This window comes from Delphinus delphis, chromosome 15, assembly GCF_949987515.2.
Source record: "Delphinus delphis chromosome 15, mDelDel1.2, whole genome shotgun sequence".
In the NCBI taxonomy this organism is placed as follows: domain Eukaryota; kingdom Metazoa; phylum Chordata; class Mammalia; order Artiodactyla; family Delphinidae; genus Delphinus; species Delphinus delphis.
Window position 1 is genome coordinate 32646911 of NC_082697.1, and position 19435 is coordinate 32666345.

At 42.9% G+C, this 19435-nt stretch overlaps 1 protein-coding gene across 6 annotated transcripts in view; it reads left to right on the forward strand.

Annotated features, from left to right (window-relative positions):
• SHLD1 (shieldin complex subunit 1) overlaps positions 1-19435 on the forward strand; it is a 90006-nt gene that overhangs the window by 45622 nt on the left and 24949 nt on the right. Inside the window, exon 4 of one of the 6 annotated variants that reach the window (XM_060031210.2) lies at positions 2568-3018. The exons of the other annotated variants lie outside the window; for them this stretch is intronic. Coding sequence (XP_059887193.1) covers positions 2568-2614 — 47 coding nt within the window. The 3' untranslated portion in view covers positions 2615-3018. Of the gene's footprint in view, positions 1-2567; positions 3019-19435 lie in introns of those variants that run through there. 6 annotated transcript variants of the gene reach the window in all.

The following is a 19435-nucleotide window of genomic DNA, read 5'->3' on the forward strand; positions in this document are numbered from 1 at the left end:
GGTTTCAGGCTTGTTTTTAAGTTCATTAGAGAGATTTTGGAGTATCCTTTACTCTGTACTTAGTTTAGCTTACTACCAAGGTGTGCCCGTTCTGGGTCTCTACTGAATACGCTGGATGTTCAACAAGGTCTCTCCACTGTGGCTGTCAGAACATGGAGGTCTCCTAGCCCTGTGCAAGTTCTTGGAGTTGTTCAGCTCAGCTTCCCTCCCTGGCTTTACCTGGCTTTATGGAGTTTAACCATAAATGTGCACAGCTTAGTGTTCAGTGGAAGACTCAAAAAGAATCCTTGTTCCAGTCTCTGCATCTCTTTCTCTGTGTAGCTCCCTTCTCTCTAGAACTTAGCCTCACAAATTCTAGGTACCTTAAGCTCGAATCTCTGTCTCCTCACTGTGGAGACTGCTGTGCTCTGCTTGGATCCCACTCCCTGCACTGTGGTCCAAAAAGTGCCTCCAGGCAGGAAGCTGGGGCAGTTGTAGGCACATCTTGTTTTGTTTCCCATTTCTCAGGGGTCAAAGTCTTATACTACCCGTGTCCAATATTTGAAAACAGTCGTTCCATACATTTTGTCCTGTTTTCTAGTTGTTTACAGCAGAAGTGCAAGTCTGGTACCACTTAGTCTGTCATTGCTGGAGGTTATTTACTTAGATTTCTTTTTCTACTATTCTTCTGTAGTAAGTAAAGGCAGAGATCTTGTCTCCATTTTATAAGTTAGATGACAGAGTTGCCAAGAGTGACTAAGAGGTTTGAGATCACACACTGAGTTGGCAGGATGGCAGGAACTGTGGACCACATTATCTGGCCCTGCCTCACTAAACTACGGCCCGCCTGCAGACCTAAGCACCCCAGTGAGTGTTACTGGTTCCAACTGGCAGAGACAAAAGCAGCGGAGAAAAGAGAAGAGAAAACAGTAAAAAAGAAAAGTGGTAGAAGAATGGGGTAGGAGAGAGCTCTACAGCTGTGTATCAGGAGAGAAATCTGGGGTTGTTATAGTAACACCAAGAGCTGTATCAGATATCACTCACTGTCACCCATAATAATATAGAAATAATAGCCACCATTTACTGAGTTGAGATCCTTCAGTGTATTATCTCATTTAATCTTCATTCTCTACCTAAAGAAGACACTATTATCCCTATTTTATAGATCAGGAAACTGAGGCTTAGAAAGGCAAAATTACCTCCCCACAGACACAGCTAATATTGCAGCAATGCTGAGATTTGAACCCAGACCTGCAGACTCCAAAGCTCGTGCTCTTCATCGTAATGGTTCACCAGCAGAGGTCGCCTTTCCCTGACTCATTTTTGCTGACTTGCCTAATATTTTTCCCCCTTTCACCTGATTCCACCCCTTCAGGAATACCATTCATTTTCTTCTGATTTTTAAAACCAATACATGCTAATTTTAGGACACTTTGAAAATACAGAACATTAGAAGGAAAAAAATCATCTATACTTTTACCTTTATCCATTATTTTCAATCTCAAACTTTGCTTGTTAACTGTAATGCTCACCTTTGTAACTGCTTTGTCTTCATTACATATAATAAGTACTCAATGAATGTTTATTGATTTCAGGCACCATAGCAACTCTATAAACTATTTAAATAGCAGGTAATTTGCTAAGAAAGTCACACGTTTGTGTTTATGCCTAAAGAACTACTGGATTCCAGTGGACACACATGGGGACCTGATAGTATTTTTCAGTGCCTCAGGTCTATGCCATGTTAAGTTTCATGGCCCTTACAGCTCCTTCCACCATGCTGTACCCATAGGTACTCAGCAGATACCCTTTGACTGATAGACCTTCAAAGATGGAAAGTAAATTCATAGTTGGTGAATAAATGCACTGTGCTAGCTCCTGGGGAGAAAGTGTGAACTAGATACAGTCTCTGCTGTCTTAGAATTTAAATTTACCCTTTAGTGATAGAAAACCCAAGCAACCCATTTCTGAAATGTCCAGATTAGAAGACATTTTCCCACAGTGATATATTTATCAGCAAACTCAGAGTTGTTTGTCACGGGTAGGTTTAAAAAAGAATGGCTGTGGAAGTCCAAGTAAAGTTCATAAAATAAAGAGAGGAAAATGTTACTGCAGGCTGATATTAAATGATCGCTTAGGCTGCTGTCATGCTGTCTCACAGGGGAAAGGTTTTATTTATGTCTCCTTTTGTCTTGTCTTCTTTTCATCTCTGGGTTTGATGGGTAAGCTTTAGCCTGGGCCTTTGATTTACCGTGTCCTGGAGAAAGGGACCAGGGATGACAAAGCCAGCCAGGCCAAACCTAAGAGCCTGATGTATTGTCCCAGATCCAGAGCCATCTGAGAGGCACATGGAGGATTTTAGCATCCTGCTGAGGGGGAGCCTGCTGGGAGGCAGCATCCTGAAAACCTTTATGAGAGAGTTTCCCAGTCCTACTTTGAAAGGCACAGTTTGCTCAGGTATTGGGTTATGGCAACAATCTGTAGTCCTTTGAAACATCTTTTACTATCAGAGTTTAATCAACTGAGAAAATAAGAAATTATGGGGACTTCTGGGTGGCTCATGGTTAAGAATCTGCCTGCCAATTCAGGGCACACGGTTCGAGCCCTGGTCTGGGAAGATCCCACATTCCACTGAGCAACTAAGCCCGTGCGCCACAGCTACTGAAGCCCGCGTGCCTAGAGCCCGTGCTCCGCAGCAAGAGAAGCCACCGCAATGAGAAGCCCGCACACTGCAACGAAGAGTAGCCCCTGCTCGCCACAATTAGAGAAAGCCCGTGCACAGCAACGGAGACCCAGTGCAGACAAAAATAAACAAATAAAAATAAATACATAAATTTATATAAAATAGAGAACTAATAAGAACCTGCTGTATAAAAAATAAATAAAATAAAATTCAAAAAAAAAATCTTGTGGAAGTCTGTGACCAACATTTCTTAACCTCTAAAATATAATTTGGTAAAAACTTTGTTGTAGCATACTGGGTATTGAGGGACAGTGATCTCAGTTATCTATTGGGAGTGATAAAAAATTACCCCAAAATTCAGCAGCTTAAAACAACAAACATTCATTACCTCACAGCTTCTGGGGGTCAAAAATCTGGGAGTGGCTTAGCTGGGGGCTTCTGACTCTAAGTCTCTCATGAGGTTTCAGTCAAGCCAAAGCCTTGACTGGAGCTGGAGGATCTGGTTCCAACAAGATTCACTCATGTCACTCCTGGCTGGAGTTTTCAGTTCTCCAGGCCCCTCCACAGGGCTGCTGAGTGTCCTCAAGACAAAGCAGGTGACTTCTCCCCAAGTGAGTTAAGAGAAAGAGAGAGAGAGGTGGAGGGTGCTCAAAACAGAAGCCACAGTGCCTTTTATAATCTAATATTGGAAGCAACAGACCATCACTTCTACCATGTTCTATGCGTCGCACAGGCCTACCCCACTACAGCATGGTAGGAGGCTATTCAAGAGTGTGAATACCAGGAGATGGGGATCATTAGGGGTCATCTTGGAGTCTTGGCAACCATGTGGGCTATTGGTCAGGTGGTCATTTCATTTAAAAGTCCATCATGTTGGGTCAGGTGAATTGATGTTTACTGCTTCTGTTGTTCATCTTCTTGAGACATATAAAGTGAAAATCCAGAGCTGTGGGGCTGTGAATGTGTGTGTTCATGTGTGTGTCCTTAAATCCCAACAATGAGGCCAATTATATAGTTTCTTATCATACAGTAGGGCCAAAGAGCTGATACCTGAGAGGCACAGATTGATCACCAAGCAGACTTTTGGATTTGGATGAACAATCTCAACCTGAACAAGACCAGGGACCCAGTACAAGGGAAAAGCCCCTTCTCTTGTGTCCACTGAAGGGGGCACTGACCAGGCTCAAGGTGTGGGAAATCTGGAGGGAACCTGTTTTCAGTGGAACATCCTGGGAACACCTTCTCAAAGCTATGGTGCCTTTTAGCCCTCATTTTCCAAAAAGGGAAAGAGAGATCCAGTACCAGGCTGCTGGTAGAGCCCTTCCTTTATTCTCCCCTATATGAGTTCCTGGTCTGGTCTTGAGCAAGTCACATGCTTGCTCTAGAACTTAAATTCTTCAACAGTAACAAAGTGGTTGTACTAGAAAGAAAGGTAATCAGCACAGGCCTTCCTTCCGGCTCAGTCATGTTGCAACTGCTGTTTCACCAGGTACTGATCCACTGAAGAGTTACCTGGGCATTCAGATGTGAAATCTACTGGTTTCTAAATGGCATTTTGTTTCCACTCAGAGACCTGTAACTAGCCAATCTTATGGCATGCAAGTGGAGGTACCTGACAGTACCCCAGTTTCTCCAATAACAAATAGAGGGAATTACCGAGGTCTCCCAGGCATTCTGAGCAGTGTGCAAATGATTTGCTTGTTTCCACTCAACGCTGCTTTTCTAAAGGTTCGTATTTGTTATAACGGTAATAGGTTAACATTGTAAAATACAAACAAACTTAAAGAAGAAAGCTTAGAAAGAAGAAACTCTAGGATGAAAAGGATGGAAAGAAGTTGGGATGGTCTTCAAATATATCTGATGACTTATTTTCTCATAACTGTTAACATCACTTAACTATGGTTGCTGGGTACATGGAGGTTTGCTGTTTTCAGTTTTGTATGTTTCCTGCTTGTTTGAGTATTTCATACATTTTTAAAAGCAATGCTGAGAAGAAAACCATCTCCTTTTAAAACCTGGTGATAATCCTTAATCATTGTCACCATTTTTGTGATTTACTTGTAGCTCTTTTTTTTTTTCTTTAACCAAATAAGGGTCATTCTCTATGTATAATTTTGCATGCTGCTTTTTTTCATTCTGTAGAATAGGTGCATAGAAGGTGGAATTACTGCATCAAAGGGCATGCACATTTCCAAATTTGTTACATAAGTACTGCTAACACTCCAAAAGCCTGTACCAAAAATGTCTGAGAGTGACTGTTTTCCCACATCCTTACTGATATGGGTGAAAAACAAGAACTCATTGTTCTAATTGGCATTTCTCTGATTACTAGTAAGGTTTGAGCATCATCCTATATAATTTTCTTAGATATTTTAATTTATTCTGTGAATTATCTGTCCATATCACTGGCTCTTTATTTTAAATTGGGTTATTTGCTTTTCTAAAAAATTATACCCTGCACTCATATTCTCCCATTGAGAATATTCTACCACATTTGCTTCATCATTCTCTTATTCATTTGAGAATTATATTATTTTTTCACTTAATCATTTGAGAGTAAGTGTAGACATAATGCTCCTTCACTCATAAATACTTTAGTACAGTGTGTACTTCCTAAAATGGGACATTCTCTTATACAACTACAGTACAATTATCAAAATCAGAAAAATCAACATTTATACAGAGCTCCACTGTGGAGCTCTGTGTCTTCCAGACACTCCTCCAAGTTGTCATCCATTGGTGGTGCCCTCCTGGCCTTCCAGCATACAGTGGATGCATACATATGCACTTAGATATTCTGAGCCTGGCTACTGATGCTTTCTTTAGAATAGACTCTTGACAGCCAAATTACAGTGTCAAAGCATTTGAGTCCCATAGCCCGCTGGGAAAGTGACACTGCTTATCCTCCACCCAGCAAGCTGGGAGGGGGCTGGTCTACCTGCATCCTGGGTAACATCCACCTCTTCCACAGGGGTCTTACCCACCCGGTGACCTCACTGAGGATAGAGTATGGGTGCAAACTATCATCTCGATTTTTTTTTGGTTTTTTTTTTTTGGCTGCATTGGGTCTTCGTTGCTGCACAGGCTTTCTCTAGTTGCGACGAGCGGGGGCTACTCTTCATTACGGTGCGCGGGCTTCTCATTGTGGTAGCTTCTCTTGTTGCGGAGCATGGAGCTCTAGGCACGTGGGCTTCAGTAGTTGAGGCACACGGGCTCCGTAGTTGTGGCTCGTGGGCTCTAGAGTGCAGGCTCAGTAGTTGTGGCACATGGGCTTAGTTGCTCCATGGCATGTGGGATCTTCCTGAACCAGGGCTCAAACCCGTGTCCCCTGCATTAGCAGGTGGATTCTTAACCACTGCGCCACCAAGGGAGTCCCCATCTTGTTGTTTTAATTTGCATTTCTTTACCAATTAAATGCAAATTCTTTTTAACTTGTGGTATATAACATATAACATAAAATTTACCATATTAACCATTTTTTAAAATGTATAGTTTACTGGCAATAAGTACATTGTACCATCCAGGACTTTTTTTTTTTTTTTTTTTTTTTTTTTCCAGTACACGAGCCTCTCACTGTTGTGGCCTCTCCCGTTGCGGAGCACAGGCTCCGGACGCGTAGGCTCAGCGGCCATGATTCACGGGCCTAGCCGCTCCACGGCATGAGGGATCTTCCCGGACTGGGGCACGAACCTGTGCCCCCTGCATCGGCAGGCGGACTCTCAACCACTGTGCCACTAGGGAAGCCCATCCAGGACTTTTTATACCACCCAAATCCAGAATTTTTTTTATGTACTGTCCAAATCCAGAGCTTTTTCTTCTTCCCAATCTGAAACTCTGTACCTTTTAAACACTAACTCTCTATTTCCCTCACTCCCACCCCTGGCAACCACCATTCTACTTTCTGCCTCTATGGATGAAATGCAGTAATTGTTTCGTATGGATTGGCCATTCACGTTTTTTACCTATGAATTCTTTGTAAATGTCCTTAGCCTATTTTCCCTATTGGAACATAAGTATTTTTCTCACTAAGTAGGCAAGGTTCACTAGGGAAATTGAAAGCAAATGGATCAAATATTTTTAATTTTTTAAGTGTTGCTGAAGGATTAGTAGTTTTTCCCTGCCTGGTTTTGATTCCTCAGAGATTTGCCTTCTTTTGCCTTCTCCTGGCTGCTAAGTCAGGTTCTCACAACTGTTTCCTCTTCTTAGAAATGGGCTCATCATTTTTTTTTTTACAGCTTTATTGAGGAATAAGTGACAATAATATAATTGTATATATTTAAAGTTTACAGTGTGATGGTTTGATATACTTATACACTGAAATGATTACCAAGATCAAAATAATTAACACATTCACTACATCACAGCATTAATTTAAATGTTATACACTGTATTATTTTGCTAAAACTAAATTGTAGCTCAGTTTACAACATGAGTAAACTCCGCAATGGGAATCAATCACAAAAAAAAAAAAAAAAAAAGAGAGAGAGAGAGCGAGACAGAGAGAAAGAAAAAGAAACAAAGAAAAAGAATTGGGTTTGGCAGTTGGCAGTTCTCACGTGGGGAGCTGGGCTGCCCAGTGGGCTTTGGTGTCCCCATCGGACCATCGGCTGCTTGTTGCCTGGGTCTAGAGGAAGCAGGGTCATTTTGGCCTCTATTAAGGATCACCCTATGAGCAATAAACCTTGCTTCTTGCTTCTCATTTTACTGAGAAAATTCAAACAGCAGAAAAAGAACTCTCTCATCTCCTACCATCTGCCTCTGTCCCCAGAGGCCCATGTCTGTTACAGTGACTAAGTTTGTGCTCCTGTTTAAGGCCATTCTCTCCACTTGTACGCAATTCCCACTCCTCTCTCCTGGTCACGGACATCACACCTCCAATTATCTCCTCTCTCCTGCATTATTGATTTTCCCCTCTTGACTGGGTCATTCTTTCCAGCATAAAACCTCTCATCTTGAGAAAAAGAAATCCTCCCTTCACCCCATATTGCTCTTCGGCTACTGCCCCATTTCTCTGTTCCTTTTTATAGCAAAGGGCTGTGAAAGAGGAGTCTAGCTTGTCTGACACACTCTCTTCATTCTTCCTAATTTCTCTCCAACCCACTCAGTCGGGCTTTTGCCTCCCCTCCCCTACCTCCACACACTGCACCCCTGCTATTATTGTGTACTTGTGGTGCCTTTTGTCTCCCAGCTCCCATGGTCAGTTCTCAGTCCTCATCGTGTTTAACCAAACAGCACAGTTGATGCAGCTGGTCACCCCCTTCCTGGACACCTGTTCTTCACTTGGCTTCTGGGACACCCCTTCCTCTTGCTTCTCCCTCCTCTTCATTGGCTGCTCTTTCTCAGCTTCTTTTGTTGGGTTCTGGCTCTTCTAACTGATTTCCAACCCCTGGAGCATCTCAGGCTCAGACCTCAGGCCTCTTCCCTTCACCCTCTGCATCAGTCCCTCGGTGATCTCTTTTAACTTCTTTGATGTCAGCTCTCCCTGAGCACCAGACATGTACATTCAGCTACCTACTCAGTTGCTCTAGATGGCCATCTGATAAGCACCTCAAACTTAAGTTCAAATAGAACTCTTGATCCCCCTCAAACAAACAAACAACTCAGCCTCTCTTCTAATTTTCTTCTCTTCACCCAGTTCTTCAGGCCCCAAACCTATCCTCTGTGTCCAGCGCAAATAAGTCCCATAGGCTCTATCTCCAAGTTGTGTTCCAGGTATGGCAGTGTCTCACCACCTTCATCACTCCACCCAAGCCCAAGCTGCCATTTTGCACTAACTCTGTAGTAGCCTCCTAACTGGTCTCCAGTCACATTCTTGCCCTCTTTGATCTACTCTCCAGCAGCAGCCAGAGCAACCTCTTTGTAAACTTTCAGTTCTGCCACTTCACTCTCCTGCTTAAACCCCTCCAGTGTACTTAGGACACAATCCAAATCTCTTCCATTGGTCTCTGGGCTCCACGTGATCTGGCCCCTCCCTGCCTGGCTATGCCCCCTCCTCCTCACCCACTTCTCACCAGCCACACACAAGCTTATTCCCACCTCTGGGGTTTTGCACTTGCAGGTCCTTTAGCCTGGAATGTTCTTCCACTGGAACATTGTTTGTTCCCTCTCTTCCTTCAGATCTCTACTCAAATGTGACTCCCCAGAAGCCTTGTTGGCCTACCCCATCCAACCTGTCTTCCCCATCCGCGTCATTCTCTATCGCCTTCCTCTACTTTATATTCATCATGGGATTTATCACTGTCTCTAGTTAAAGTCTCTATTTGTTTGTTTATTGTCTGTTTTACCAGTGGGAACATAAGCTCCATGAGAGCAAGCTGTTTGTTTCCCTTATTCACTGCTCTATCCTCAACATTTAGAATAATGCCTGACACATAACAGCTGCTCAAGAAATTTGTGTTAAACAATGAATGAATGAATTAATATTCCTCTTCCACCATAATTGAAGAACTATCGTTTAAACACTGCAGTAGAGATCTGGGATGAAATATTAACCTGTGTATCTACTTTTGCCTTGATCTAAAGTTTTATTTCCCAAATGAAGCAGTAGCAATGTAGAATCTACAAGATTCAGCTCAAGTTACCATCTTGCACAAGGATCTAAAGCCTACAGCTATCTACTGTCTACTTTTACCCTTTAGTCAAGAGGACTAGAAGTGCTACTCTTTATGGTAGCTATCAAACGTAGTTTAAAGTGGACTAGAATTTTGACTATGAATTTTACCCATGATCATGGTTTGAGTGAAGTGAACCTCTCCTTCTTGGAAAAAGGAGGGGGCTTAGGGAATTGAGTGAGCTGAAAGCAAATGGTAACAGGGAGAGAAATATTACCAGTCATTGGATAAATCATATTAAAAGAAATCTGGATTCAATGTTTTAAAATAGATCAGAAACATAAGAAATAGAACTAGTTAAAATTACATACATTTGTATATAAATTGACCATATCCAGGCTAAAAAAATTTATCTTTCCCAAACTGGCATTTTTAAGGGAAATATGTTCCCATGGAAGAATTTAATGATGAAATCTCCAGTTTTCTGCAATGTGGATTGAAGTCTGTGTCTTCCTAACTGCCACAGTCATCAGAGGCGTTAGCTTCCTTTTCAGAACCACCAGATTGCTTAGTGTGTTGAAAATGGGGAGCTAGTGCCCCTTGTGGGGTCCTTAAGGATGCTGTCAGCACAGCCGCACTTGGAGAAGCATACGAAGTGAGAGGGTTTATTATATTCACAGGTCCTAGAGGAGGGAGGCATGCAGGCTAGGCAGGGGGCCTCGTGGGAGGAGCACAGGAGGAACAGACTCAGCAAGAGGGTCAGGAGCTGAGAGAGAGTGAGCACCCAGGTTCAGGCACGATCCCCACACAAGCAAAAGGTGTGAAGGGATTTTTACTGGTGTGTTTGAATGTCACTCAGTCACAGTCAGGGAAGGGCAAGAAGGGACCAGCCTCATCACACTGCGCATCTGGTCGCCTGGCGGGTGCTCACAGCCTCTGCTCAGGGGTGTTGAGATATCAAGAAAATAGGAGGTTTTAAAAATTGGCAATACACTCAGCTAAACCATATCCTTTTCAAAGTCCTTTATTGACTGTCTCCTGTTATACGGCAAATAGAGGGTGTCCTCCTATAAAACAAATTAGCAGTTTGAACCTGAAAGGATAAATATTCACAGTAGCGTAGGTTTTCTTGGCTCCTTTTAATATGAGTGTATGGAACAGTACTGATTAACAAATGTCATCTGCCAGCTGCCCCCTCTTGCAAAAAGAATTTAAGTGTACACACAGTCATGGCAACCTGCCCTGATGTCGAGGGAACAACCGCAGAAACGGACCATTCTCTGCAGCCCCCGTCTTTCCTGTACCTGGGACCCCACCTGAGGATGTTCAGGAAGAACAGAATAAGGCAGAGACCCTTCAGCACAGTCAGCAGCTAAGGTCAGCTATCATCAGACACCCACCGTGCGGCTGCAACCCACCCCACCCCCCCGCGACATTTCTAAGAGCTCGTTGTTGCATTCCTCATTACAACCTTGCAGTGCACCGGGCAAATGAAAAATATACGAGTCTGGCTAGGGAGCATTTTCCCTTCCTCTCTTTCTCCTTAAGGGAAGGAAAGTTGTTGCTATGGAAGTTATTTGAGTTAAGGTAGTGAGTTGAGATGGTGAGATGCCGTTTAAAAGAAGTCACGGGACATGCCCTGCTGTAATTACACGTCACAGAGCCCTGTTGATTTCATGACTTTACCTGCTGCAGGAGACCCCACACAAACATTATTGACCAATATTTTCCTTACGGTGTAAGTTCATTCTGTGAACTGGTTATTATGCATCTGAGTGTGTTGGAAGCATGTTTTGCATTTTCTGGACCAGTAGGGGTTGTGATGTGAGTGCCCTCACAGGCTCCCCTGGGCTGGAGAAAGGAAGCGGCTGCCCGTGGAGCACAGGGCACTCGACCGCACTATGTGAGTGGCCCGAGGCCCCTTTTCTTTGTCTTTGTTGGTTGTGAACTTGGATGCAGGTTATTTTTCTGTGCTGTTCAGGTTTTGCTTGTGGTTCTCTGTTGGTCTGTGATCAAGTCATTTATTCTTTTTAGATGGTAACAAAATATAATTAAACTTTATTGTCGAAGCTACTACAGGAAAAATTATCTAGTCTTGCCAGCTCTCACCACCATCCTCCTTTTTTTCCCATATTGAAATAACTATTTATGTGATATGTGTTTTGATAGTGTGAGGTTTCTTAGGAACATAATTATGGTTTTATGGTAAATCTGTGGGTTTTTTTGTTTCTGTTATTGGCCACACCTCGCAGCTTACAGGATCTCAGTTCCCCAACCAGGGGTTGAACCTGGGACCTCAGCAGTGAAAGCCCAGGATCCTAACCAGGGAATTCCCAACTGACTGTAATTTATTTGGACATAGTTTTTTTTTTGTTTTTTTTTTTTAGATTTCTGCACAAGATTCTACATTGTCACTAAGGCAGAGTTTGTATAGGGTAGCAAGGTTTTCTTCAAGTAGGCTTACTTCAGCAATCTACACAGATGGCTTTCCCCAGAGTTGTTGTCACCATTGCCTTGCCTCCTCCAAGATCTTGAATTCTGAAGGGCCCTTCTCTGCCCAGCCAGAGCGGTCAGGCTAGCACAGAGGTTTCAGGACATGACTCTGGTACTAGACTTCCCTGGGTTTAAATCTGAGCTTCACCACTTACTAGCTTGGGACCTTAATCAAGTCACTCATCCTCTCTGTGCCTCAGTTTCCTCATCTGTTCAACGGGATGCCTCATTAGGAAGCTGTAAGGGTTAAGTGAGTTTTGTTAGAGCCTGTGGCATAGTGCCTGGCACACGGCAGTTTTCACATAAGTGCTGTAGTCTGTGGCTAGTCTGGCATTCCACCTCCCCGATGACCCACCCTTCTCTGTCATCATGACCTTCCATCCCCCAGTTCCCTCCTTCTCCCACAGGCATCTCCCTCTCTGCATTTGCCTCTAATGCCTTCCTCAGCCACCTCCTGATTTCCTTGCTGCATGACTACATCAGTTCAGGTCTTGGTGGGGAACAGAGAACACAGTCCAACCAGGTAATTTGAGGGAAGCTTAATAAAGAGATTATGTACAAAGCTGTGAGCAAGAGTGAGAAAACCACAAGGGGAAGCATGGCCAGGGCCTGAGAGAGTGTGCTTCCAGGAGCTGTGGTGAGTGGGCTGCCTGACGGGAGTCGTGAGCTTGGAGGAGGGATGCAGTCATCCCATGGCAACCACCCAGGAAGGGAGCCAGGGGAGTAGTCCCACCTTACCTTTCTCCCTCCTTGCATCTCCTGCAAGGCCTCTCTTTGGTTCTCAACCCCAAGAGAGAGGGCAGGGGTGCCCATCTGTGCAGTCCATGTGGTCAGCCTCCCAGGGCAGAGCAAGGTGGAGCCAGGTAAAGAGTGGATCTAGGTAAGAGGGTGGGTGGAAAATGTCTGCATAGTGCCCTGTGGTACCCCTGCTTTGCAGCCCCCACTCGGCCTTGAGTCATGGCCCCTTGTAGTCTGGCCCACACCCATCTCTCCACCCATAAGCCCTCCTGTCTCTGCCCTGGAATCCACCACTCTGGTCCCCTCCCCTGCCGCTCAGACAGTCTGCAGGCTGCCCATCAAACATGCCATGACCTGTGTACCACTTTAAGGTTTTTCATGCCCATTCCCTTTCCCAAGAGTGCCCTTCCCTCCTTCTAGGCCTGGAGAAGTGCTACATTTTCACAGGGTCCAGCCTGGATACCCTTGTTCTCTGCAGTCTTCCCCTGCCTTCAGTTAGATTCCCTCACAACTTCATTACAGTGCCTTTCATGTTGTGGTCTGGAGGGTTATTTGTGGGGCTGCTTCCTCTGTAGACTTGATCATCCACTCTTTGAAGAGAGACCTCACCATACTCAACTCTGTATTTATTTGTGGTTGAAATAAAAATAAGTGCCCCCCAAAAATAGTTATATTGAAATGACTAATGGAAAGATGCGGTAAATATTGATATCACTTACCTGGCTACAGATGGTGTTAGTTATGAATAATGGATTCAGCATATTTAACACTTGGTTGACACTTGGTATCACATGTCGTATGTAACTAAGTCACCCCCAACTGCCTCTCCCTAAAATATCCAGTATTTAGTTGCTGTCTGGGGCACCCTATATGTCACTTACTAGAATTTATCTGTGGAGTTATCTATTTCTTGTCTTACCTCCTCTTCTAGATCTTTAGCTCCATGAGGGCAGGGACCATAGCTGTGTTTTTCATCACAGAATCTCCAGACTGTAGAACAGTGTATGGTACATAATTGATCCTTCATAAATATTTGTTGAATGAATAAACATATTGGTCTGTGTCATGTCATAACCTCAGGAAGCCAGCAGAGTAGGGATTCTAGGTGCCATGGAAGGGCCCATGAAGTTCCTTTTCATGCCTTTCAAGTGATTCCTTACTGCTTTAAGGGGTCATTTCTTTATGACCCCACTCTCCCATCAGTAGAATAACCACCCTTTCTACTTGAATGGGAGTAGATCTTGTACCAAGGGCAAATTCTTTTTTCCTTCCATCTCCATAGGGGATATACTATTGGGGGAATTTTTTTCCCTGAAATTATTCTATTTCTCATTTCTCTTTCCTTATTGTGTTTATTTGTAGTTTCTTCATCTGATGGTGCCAAGCAAAATATATTTGATTGTTATTTGGATCATTTCAAACCTATTCAATAATATTAAAGATGTGTAATAAGCATTATTAGGTCTTATAATTGAAAATTGGCATCATTTTACATTATTCATTATTGTAATAGTCTAACCAGATTTTATTATGAATGAATGACTTCAGGGAGTTCTTTTTAAAGGTCACAAGTGATGTTTGATAACCTGAAAAAGATTACTTTTTGCAAACAGCAGCAACAACACAGCCTGAAAGCCTTAATTTGTTTCAGCCCTACCATTGCTCAATAATCTTGTCATCTGCTGTTTTTCTGAGGTTTAATATTATGAAAAAAATGTCCTGGAAAAGAAATTAAACTTGGAGTTTGAGATAACAGGGCTCATGTGAAGCTTATATACTGGAAATATTAAAAAAAAAAGACCCCGATCAAAAGCAAAACAAACAAAAAGCAATTAGTTTGGAGGGACTATCTAAGTAGGATTGTCTAAAGTGAAAACCTGAAAAAATTGGACAGATGGACTTCATAAATTTGGAAACTATTAACTCTGGAGCCATATTGTAACAGGTTTTTACTGACACATCTGTTACAAACTAATTGCCTCTTTTCTGCCTGATAACCGAAGTTTGGGTTTGGGGGTTTTGCAATAGAAGCAATTAAAAGCTCAACACTGTCATATTTTTCGTTAATTTACCAGTGAGTCATTGGGTTTATACAGATAATTTGATTTATTTTGAAGATAATTGTAATTATAAGTTGTGTTTTACTAGACAACTTTTCCTTTATAATTTGCCTTTAATAACAATGTAATTTCTTCTGCCCTTCTTAGTTAACAGCCTTTTCTTTGGGAAAAAAATAAGCATAGGCAATGTCTATGAAGACAATATTTTTAAGGTAGATGAAAATAGAATGGTTTGGGGGCTCCCCATCTTTGGTGATAGATCAGATTTGGACCAGGCCTGATATAGGACTCCATCATTAGAGCCAGGAACAGGAAAAAGCAGAGATGGGCCCTTAATTCTCAGATAAGCTATGACACCTACTTGCAGGATTTCTAAAAACTGAACATTTGTGTACCCTGTATCCCATCAGTTAATGCACCCATATGTTCATGGAAAGGCATGAACATAGTCATAGTCATATAGTCATAGCAGCACCAACTATAACATCCCTAAGTGGAAACCACCCACGTGCCCATGTTCAGTAGAATGGATAATTAAATGGTCATGTATTCATACAATGGTACACATACATCATTGAAGATGAACTAACTGCTACTCTCTACAACAACATGGATGAGTCTCACAAACAGAAGGTTGAGTGAAAGAAGGCAGATATCAAATGTATCTACTGTGTAATTCCATTTATATACACTATAAAAAAGACAAAGCAACCTAGGTGTTAGAAGTCAGAATGAGAGTAACACTTGGAAGGGTAGTAACTGGGAGGGGGCACAAGAAGGGCTTCTGGGGTTCTGGTGCTGTTCTGTTTCTTGATCTGGGTGCTGGTTATACCGGGTATGTTCAGTTTGTGAAGATTAATAGAGCTATGATTTAGGCACTTTCATATATATATAATTTATAAAAAGTTAAAAATATATCAATTTGAAAATATAACATTGCTATAATTTTCATGCCAGCTCATTAGAAATGGTAGAAGTTTACAGTGACACTTTGACAAAAGGTCCAGGCACACAAGCCCTGCATTGTCTTTAAACAGGACCATATTAATTAACTACCAAGAGAAAGCAGAGACACTTCAACCTAGCCTTGATCATTTTGTGGAGAACCACGGGAGTTTATCCAAATCCGCACTTCCTTTAGGAGCCAGGTCTGGGGTCCCAGTTCAGTGAACTCTTTATGGCATCTCTGACTCTGTTCTCTATAAGCTCTGAGTATAACTGTCATCAAAAGAACATGGTTTAGCATTTTATAGTGCTCTTGGTGTTTTATTTCTTTTGAGTCTTTCTTGACTGCAAGTTTGTTGAGGACAACACCCCCACCTTTCATTTCTCCATCCAGGGTCAGGCGTTTGGTGCACATTTAATAAATATTTGACAAATGACTGTTGTCCTTGAAGAAACAGGAAGATGAACAGAGACACTGCCTGAGACAGAGCAAGCATTTGCTTTTTTTTTTTTTTTTTTTTTTTTTGCGGTACGCGGGCCTCTCACTGTTGTGGCCTCTCCCGTTGCGGAGCACAGGCTCCGGACGCGCAGGCTCAGCGGCCATGGCTCACGGGCCCAGCCGCTCCGCGGCATGTGGGATCTTCCCGGACCGGGGCACGAACCCGTGTCCCCTGCATCGGCAGGCGGACTCTCAACCACTGCACCACCAGGGAAGCCCAGCATTTGCTTTTAAGTGGCAATAGTTGTGTCGCTTCCTTTGAGTTGTCTCAATTTGATTTCTCTAGTCCCTTTGATCTCTCTCTCTCTTTAAACATTTTCTTGTTTACATGTTTACTGTAGAAGATTGGAAAATATAAAAAAGCACAAGAAGAAAAAAAAACACCCATAATCCTTCCACTCAGAGAGAAACTCTTACAATTTTGTTATATTTTCTTTTTCTTTTCTTACAATGCATTACTTTCATGCTCCTTGTCCTCCTCTCCCCCTATTGTTTTCTTTTTTTCATTTCGTAAGAGTAATGGAAGTGAGCCTAGGAGAGACTTCTCCACATTTTTGAAGGATTCTTGGGTAGAGTGGAAACTGCATGTGTTCCTGCCTTGGTTTCCTTTACTCTCCCTGTGTGAAGGGGGAGCTTAGATGGAGCTCTAGGCCGTAGAATAGTATTTCATGATATTTAACTGAAGCTTCTCTTATCCACTGCTTACATTTTTGAGATTAGCATGGCTGGTGGGTATATTATACTCCAAATCACTGAAAAGACTTAGAATTCTTCCAGCATAGAGCCATTCTGTTTACTAATAGTATTGTTCTCAGTCTCATCCTGAAAGCAGGATGAGATCTTTTAGATCTCTTAGACTTTAACATCTTTTAGACCGTAACATCCCATTAATCCTAGGTCTCTGCTCAAGAATCTTACAGAAGATCTGCTTCTCCAGGAGGAGGTTTCTGGGCAGCTGTCCAAGGCTGTGCTGTTCTTTACATTTCTGGAACAAGGTGGTCATTGCCTTCCTGCAGCAGTGCTATGTGGCTGATGGGTCTGTCCTCCTGTCACACCCGGAGCTCCCCATCTGTCGTGCCCTTGGGTGCACACACCTTACAGTGTTGTACTTTTGCTTTTTCCTCTTAAAGTAGTCCTAAAATAGGCTCCTCTGCTTCTCCTCTTCCTTTCTTCAGTTTTTTGCTCCATATTCCTCTGAGTTTTGTCCCTAGTTTCTCTTTAGAGTCTTAAAGGATTTAAATGATACTCATTTAAATGAGATTTTTCATTGGTAAGAAGAAAAATCACCCCTGTAACCCTGAAAAACTGTTTCTCTTGATCTTTAAAATACCTTAATGGGAACATTGTTTGTTCAGCTCAGCTCTGGTTGGGGACCTCGTGACATCTGCATTATCTCTAGGCCTCTGCTTCACCATGTTATTATAAATGATTGTCCTGAACAGAGTCCATCTAATGCAGATCCTGTGCTCTGTGTGTGTGTGTGTGTGTGTGTGTGTGTGTGTGTGTGTGTGATATGAGAGAGAGATAGTGATAGAGAGAGAGAGAAATACACACACACATACACACACAGAATAGTTATATAAAAGCTAGCTGTACAAATAGTTATAGAAAAGAGAAAGAGGCTAAAGTTTGGATTTGCATCTTTATCATTTCCATTTTGTCTAAACCTTGGCCTATGTTCAGTTACCTGAGTGGTCCTATAATTCTCTTGCCTGGAACCCATTCATCTAAGAAGTGCCTGCTGTCCTTGGCATTGAGGAGACAAAACTTCACGTGTGTTTACATTTGATTCCCTTCATCTTTGTGACCCTTGGAATGCAGATATCTGCTTAAGCGTGTGTTCATAGATGTGGTATTTATGCCCTCATTGTCAGGAACGCAGTGCCAGTTTTGGGGAAAGCAGATCGGGAGCTACCCTCTAAGCCCAAGCCTTCAGAAGGCCGGAACAGAGCTGCCTGCCAGGAGGAAGGTTTATGGTGGAGGCTTCCCGTACCCAGGGTGAGAGTTTCTCCTATCCTGTGAGTGCTTTTCTTCAAATATAACTTTCCAAAGTTAAAAAAAATTATTTTGATAGCGAAACTAATAGAGTGTAACTTTAGAAAAAGGGCCATTTCTATAATAATACAGGAAGAATAAATACAGGCTCATCCAACTAGGTTACATTCTAATTTGACTCATTATTTTAGTAAAATAGCTTTTTTTTAATGAAAAATAATCTATCGTCATTATGGGAAAAAAAAAATCTACAGAGTGTAGATGGATGAGAAGAGCAACAGTAATGAAAATGAGAATCAGTGTTTTCAGGGGCTTGGCCTGCTCCGCTTCCTTCCATCCTCCTCCAGGTGAGACACTATTGCACAAAGGCCTACGGTAAAAAGACCTGACTTATGCTTTTGACCCCACCATCTGGAACTTATTGGAAAACTGAGTCCCTTTTTCATGGAACACCTGCTACCATCTCTCAGGACACAGGAGGCGTTCTGCAGACTCAGTTTGGAAAATGAGAGAGGTTCAGCAGTCACACGGCTGGCCAGGGCCAGGGCCTGAGCTGGGGCCAGACACAGTTGCCTCCCTCTACCCTCCACCAGCTTTCCAGATTCTTCCCGCTACTTGTTGATGGTGTTTTGAGATTGTTCTTTAGCATTAAAATCTAGAGCAGTATATTAATTAATTCTGTCTCATTCGCTAAAACTACTTTCCCCAAGCTCGTGTTGGGCCCAGTGTCTCACTGTAGCTAGGACAGGGTCCCTGTCTCGAGGAAGCCACAATCAGATCTAAGAAAATAGGTGTGCACCGGCCTTCAGCAGGATGTGGAAGAGACACTGGGTGCCGTACACTGGACCCTGCGGGGCATGGGGTGAGCCAGTCAGCTCTGCCTGGGGACCTGCGGGGGCTTCATAGAGGAGGGGCCACAGGGACCCCAAGAAGCACTGGAGCCTCCAGGTGGAGAAAGCTGTCAAGGGGAGAGTCTGGACCGTGTTTGGCAGCCTGCGGGCGGCAGGGCTTTTAGCGGGGTGGCTGGTTGAGGAGCACAGATGGTGTTTAATGTCAGCTCTGAGTCACCCTTTGAAATTATACAGGTTCAAGGGGAAGGATCTGGAAATCCTCCAGCACATTATTTGACCTTCCACTCTCTCAATAACCATTTGGTGTCTAGCTCATAAGTGGAAGTTCTCTGCAAAATTGTGTCATACAGGAAAAGTCGCAGAATAATTTCAAGTAAAGAAGGTAGTTCTTATGCCTTAGCCTGTGAACCAGAGGGTTTATTCCCCTCCCCTTACAGTGCTTTTTACTAGTGTGTTGCCCACCCCCCAGCTTTGGCAGAGGCCTGGGTTCTGTGGATTCTCAATTCTTCCACCATCTCCGGAAATGACTGAATAAAGGTTAAATAAAACTTCGAAAGCAGGGCCAGAAGATACTCAGCTTTCGAATGTGATAGTGTTTGAGATGGAAAATTTATTTTCTGTCTAATTTTTTTTCTTGTTGC